The sequence below is a fragment of the Sinocyclocheilus grahami genome, unplaced genomic scaffold (genome assembly GCF_001515645.1).
Source record: "Sinocyclocheilus grahami isolate Dianchi unplaced genomic scaffold, SAMN03320097.WGS_v1.1 scaffold16.1, whole genome shotgun sequence".
NCBI classification, from domain to species: domain Eukaryota; kingdom Metazoa; phylum Chordata; class Actinopteri; order Cypriniformes; family Cyprinidae; genus Sinocyclocheilus; species Sinocyclocheilus grahami.
This window is the reverse complement of record NW_015505195.1, coordinates 327,736-333,744: the sequence shown is the minus strand read 5'-3', so window position 1 is coordinate 333,744 and position 6,009 is coordinate 327,736. Positions and strand designations below refer to the sequence as shown.

General features: G+C 37.2%; 1 protein-coding gene across 1 annotated transcript in view; it reads left to right on the top strand.

Annotated features, from left to right (window-relative positions):
- Nucleotides 1-6,009, top strand: part of xpr1a (xenotropic and polytropic retrovirus receptor 1a) — an 81,924-nt gene that overhangs the window by 4,480 nt on the left and 71,435 nt on the right. The window contains exon 2 of the mRNA XM_016295889.1: nt 1,612-1,663. Coding sequence (XP_016151375.1) covers nt 1,612-1,663 — 52 coding nt within the window. The remainder of the gene's footprint in view (nt 1-1,611; nt 1,664-6,009) is intronic.

Sequence of the window (6,009 nt, the reverse complement as noted above, 5' to 3'; positions counted from 1 at the left end):
TATATATATATATATATATATACAGTGTATATATGGCTTGCATTGAGCATGCATACAATATATTTCTTCAAAGCTGGGACGTATGGATCTTGCTGGCTGACTTCACAGACCTGCTGTTCGCACATGCACTAACACACACTTACACACACACACAAACACATATACACACAGGGACTTGCGCTCCCTCTCCCACTGGGATGACATCTGTTGCCAGGCTCGCTGGACGCAAAGATCTGCCTGAACCTCACACAGGCGCATTCACACATATTTCTGGAGGATGGGCAGATGCATAGTGCAAATGTATCCTGGTTACAGTTATTGGTTGTATAACTTGAATACTCTGTAGAGCACATCTAGCCTTTGTGTCATCAGCATCATTGCCATGGCAATGCCGCCATCTTGACGATTCTCTTATTTCATTGGTTGACACATTGGCCAGGCTTTGATCTTGACTGAGATTTGTTTATAGTAAAAAGAAGTGTTCACAGCATCTGTACAGCCCCACGTTAGTTGGCTTTGGTTGGTGTTCAGCTTGAACGAGGGATGTCTGCTTAGCAAATAAATGTTCTTGATTGTGATTTGTCTTTTGTTGTGTCTAGATATGCATTTCAATCTATGCTATATATTGACTGAGCAGCTCCCTGCACTGAGCAGCTTGTGTAGTAAATTGCCAGATGTTTCATCCCCTGCGTGCTAAATGTTTACATTGACTACATCCAATAGATCTTATTTTATTATATAAAGAAGTGAGTCTGTAGCTAATCCTTCACTGTAAAAGTCTGTTTTGTCAGGTAAATGAAAATTTGCTTGATGGGCTAAAATAACTGGTTTTATTCATGTAAATATATACTGTATTTTACATTCATTTCAACATGTCAGATTATATCTTTTTTAATTTATTTAATTATTTTACATGTATAATTTATAGATTTAATATTCCTATTAATTAATGAATATGGAAATAATTTCAGGTCAGGTAAAAATGGATTTAATTGTCCTTAATGTTGCAATAACTGCACCTTTTTTTTCATTTTTAGCAGATATTCTGACATGTTTTAAAGCATACTAATCAACTTTTTAAGATGCTTTTTGCATTTTTATATTTATGCATTATCTTCAGAGCCTCCCTAAGTTTAAAGAAATCAGTTTTGTTCTTGAAAGAATGAAACTAAACCAATTACTGAGAATAACCTTGCTGTCATGAAATCACATGCAATTAAATTGCAGCACTATAGGAGAATCTATCAAAGACCTTTGGGATAAAGTTATATGTTTCACAGCCTGAAATATCTGGAAACAGACCATGCGTAATTGTCCAGTGATTTTCATTATCTGTAAGGTTAATGGCATGCTAAGAGAATTCCCACAGAACCGATTTCACATTTCACACAGAGTCTAATATTCATGTTTAAAGAAACAACAATGCTCTTATAACATGCTAGATCAACTTTGAAGTAACCTCAATTAGCCTACATATCCAGCAAAGTCAACTCTCTTTACCATGACAAGTTGCCTTAATAGGCTATGTAAGACTTCTTTACATCATTGCCCTATTGACCTGCACCATAAGACTGTGATCTCATCATTACCATATCCATTTTTCTGACACAGGCTTTCAAGGAGATGCTGTATGCGGCCCAGGACCAGGCCCCATCCATAGAAGGTAAGGAAACTCCCTTCTGATCACGTAACCGACCAAACCCTTTTCCCATTCTGTACTCGTTTACACCACCCTAGAATGAACTCCTACTATAAATAGAGGAAATTTAAGCACTGCCACATCTCTCGCAAGACAGTGGGGCAGCTCGGCATAGCTATAATTAATACAGGACGTCAGATGTCCGCCGAGGCGTGAGGGTGACAGGCTGTGACGAGGAAATGGTTTATCTGAGGGACTGTCAGTAAACAGAGTTCTTGGGTTTCAAGTCATTGAGTTTCAAAGTGATGCAGCATGTTGTACTAGTACTTTTAAATGAGTACTTACCTCTGATTTCCTATATGGCAGATGTTTCAAGGTGAATGTTTGGTTGGAGACTTCAGTGATAAAGTATTTAATGAATCCATTCCTCTAATCAATGTGGAGTTTTATGTCATGTGGCGTTAAATTTCATGACACAACATGCTTTGCCGTGATATGAAATGATTTGATGTGAGAATGAATTATAGGTTAAAGTGTCCTATGAGACAGTCAATTGGATCATGAGCGATTGTGCATATGTTTTGCCAGAAACAAGACTGAGGAAATCACTCATAACAGTGCCAGACACCTGAAGAAGGTCCACACAGTTTGGCATCCATCTCTCAGATAACTAACAACTAACGGCCCTCAGGAGATTGTGTGTGTGTGTGTGTGTGTGTGTTTATAAGGTCCTGTCAAACTATAGAAGAGATGTTCTTTCCAGTCAGTGCTTCTGTATGTCTCTGTCAGACATTGTGTGTGTTTCTGGCTGGCCACTTTGACCTTGTTTTTGGAATTCAGGGTTTCGTTGAGGTGGGAAATTAAAGCAAAGTTGGCATGTCTGTTTGTCAGAATAACAGATGTATTGTGCTAAAGTTTTTGGGTGGAAAAGAGGAAAAGCCTGAGCTGCATTTTAATTGGGTTTTGCTTGCTGGTATATAAATACTCTTTATATAGGTATATAGTCACCCTGGTTTAACATTACTTTAATCCACAGGTTGCTTGTAACTGTGATTCCTCAATACAAACATGAATTGTTAATATATTAGTGGTGTTTTCTATGGCCAGAACCTTATAGGCTTTTAATTCATCCCACATATTTGCACATGCAGCTTATTGCAGAAAGTGTGTATTACTTTTGATAGCAATCTGACCGTTTTTATTTTTGCCAGGAGGAAGATGATTAAATGGGTAAATAATTAGGAGTGCAATATATCTCAACCATATTGGTTATAGGCCAATATTATATATTTTATTATGTTTTAAAATCTGCACTCATAATTTAATATCACTGTTAAATGTAATGTTTATCATATTTAAAAATGAATATATATTTTCATACAGTACATTTATAATGTTGTAATACTTCAGTTCACTTGTAGCATTTAAAATGATTTTAGTTTTTAGTATTTGATTTTAAGTCATCATTTACTCACCCTCCACTTGTTCCAAACCTGTATGAGTTTTTTTTCTTCTGTTGAACACAAAAGAAGATATTTTGAAAAATGTTGGTATCCGAACAGTTGATGGGCACCATTGACTTCCATAGTATTTTTCTTCTTACTATGGAAGTCAATGGTGCCCATCAACTGTTCGGATACTAACAACTCATACATGTTTGGAACAAGTGGAGGGTGAGTAAATGATGACAGAATTTTCATTCTGAAAGTGAACTACTCTTTTAAGGAAGAACTCCATTATTACCTCAGGACCAGAATACTTTGGATGCCTTTTTCTTTTTAAATACAAGCGGGTGATCCATTGAATAACAGTTGTGATGTCATGTGACCACAGGATTAAGCTAGTTTAAATCTTAATGATAATGTGGCCAGTATGGTATTATAATCAATGCCAGTGTCTAAATCCAGCAGATAAGAATTAATCCATACAGATCAATGGCTTCAGTTGAAGCATTCAGTTGAAGCCCCACACAGTTTCCAGTATCACTACAGCTGTGGTGCGGCCTTTTCTTTCCTTCAAAACCGCTTTGATGTCCCTCTGCAGGGAAAGTGGATTGATGGAAAATGAAAGAGAGGAAAATAGAGTAGAGGAATAGGCAGACTTATTGAAGCACCTGTCATGTGGCTTTTATATTAAGTTTCTTGTCTATCAAAACTCTTAACATGATTTGTGAGGCTTAACGCAGTAGTTTTTCAGATATAGGTTTGCAATGTCAGAGTCTGTTGAGATCAAGTGATGATTTTATTAAATAAACCTCCCATGAAACACTAATTACCGCAGCTAGATTTATGAGGAACCTTTTTCCTTCACAGTCTGCAGAGTATAAGAAAGAGGAGTTTTGATATTCTGTGAACACACTGGTGCCCCAGGGAGGCAATTTATTGGGTTATTACGGCCCTCTCTCTCTCTGGCCTGATCTGATATGGTCATATTGAAAGCTCAATATCGAGAGAGGGGCAGTTCAAAGTGTCAGCATTCCCATACACTGTCAGGAACACAGATCGGCTCAATATGCTAATGTGTTCAGCTACGGAAATAAGCAATTGAGGTCCCTAACGGGACTGAGGTACGTGAGTGTTTTAATAAATGCTTTGTAAGATAGAGGATGGACGATCACTGTAGGGGTGGGGGGGGGGAGAGTATTAAAATATAGATCATTTAATCATAAAATTACTATTGTTTTGCATTAATAAGTGCAGTTACTAATAATATTACATGTTCATTTCTTGTTTTTTTTCCTTTTGTTTATTGTTTATACAGATTTGACAGTAAAGCACTAAGCTTGAGTTAAGATGCATACAAAAATTACTTTTATTAACAACAGTAACCGGTGCAAAATCTAATTTTTATATAGAAAAATTATATATTCCACTCTTATTAAATGTACCATTATTCTTCTAGTATATGGAACTGACCAACTTCAGTGATTGTGTGATTTAGTAGCAAATTGAAGAAAAGTTTGTTTTTCAAGGCACTTTGTGACTTTTATTACTTCATACACAAAAAAAGTGTAAAATTCTGACAAAATCTGATTTCTTGATGATTTGATATTTTATAATAGTGATTTTATCATTTCAAAATATAGAGAAAAAGTTGAAATAAATGGCTAATAAGCCAATAACCTCTGCTGCTGACTACTGGTTATAATTGTGATTTGATGTATTTTTTAAATTTTACATAATTGTTTGTTTACCACAGGTAAATGTATATTTTGGTCATCCCATTAAAAATAACATTCAAACTGGATCATTTTAGTACGTTAAAGTGCTGGAAATAGTTGTGTGAAATGCTTGAAAGTCATTGAAAAGTGCTTGAATTTCTCTCTCAAAAGGTTGTACAAACCCTGAAATGAATGATGTAATGTATTCGACTATTTCTAAAACAACACCATGGTTACAGTTAGCGTTATTGCTTCTGGTTTCCTGACGTATATCAGCACTGTTTATAACAGAGAATTCTGTGCAGAATTTGAATGCTTCTCACTAGAACTCACAGCAACCTTATCATTGTGTGGCGAATTCAAACGCTTCTCACTGACTCTTGCAGCACTGTTGCATCTGTGCAGTAACAGTGTCGCAAAATCAACTTTGGCTCCCGAGTAAAGCTGTTCTGAGCTCTGACAAGTTTCTTTGCGTCGCGGTCCGAGCTGATAAACGGTCCGCGCTGCGCAGCTGAAATGTAGCTCGGTTTCATTTCGCTTTTGTTTCGTTTGCTGTTTGCTGTTTGCTGTTTCTCAAATGCAACAGAAATGGTAGCGCTTATGAGTTGGACAGTCACAGATGGTCTGCCCCCAGTTACCTCATCCATCAAACGTACCACTTCCAGGTAGCGACAGTGCTTTCACCCCCCCACTGTGCTGACTATTTTGGGACATCTCAAGTTCTTTGTAGGCAAATGGACAGTTTACTACATGGCAACACCAATAATTTAATCTTATTCCTTGCATTTAAAGGTCCCATATTGTCAAAACTGAAATGTCCTGGCTTTTTTCACGATTACTGAGGTCTAGGGGATATTTAACTACCATATAAGTTTCAAAACAGTCAGTCCACAGTAAAATTCACACAGACTGCATAAAGTAACTGTGATTTTTCGCAAACCGTTGTGACTTCCGTAAAAAGTTGAAGTCAGAACTACTCAGTCACCGCCCCGAGCACCGCCCACAGTCCCACTCTCCTTTTGCCAAACCCCCAGACAACATCGCGTCAGTGCCATTGCTGAGCAACAACAACACAGAAACATGTCGAAAAGGTTAACTTTAACCACGAAACCAGATCGGCCGACCTGTAACATTACACTCTCTCACTCAAAGGATGAATGATCGGACAGGATTGTTACTATGAGGTGGATCACATCTAACGTGTATAGTA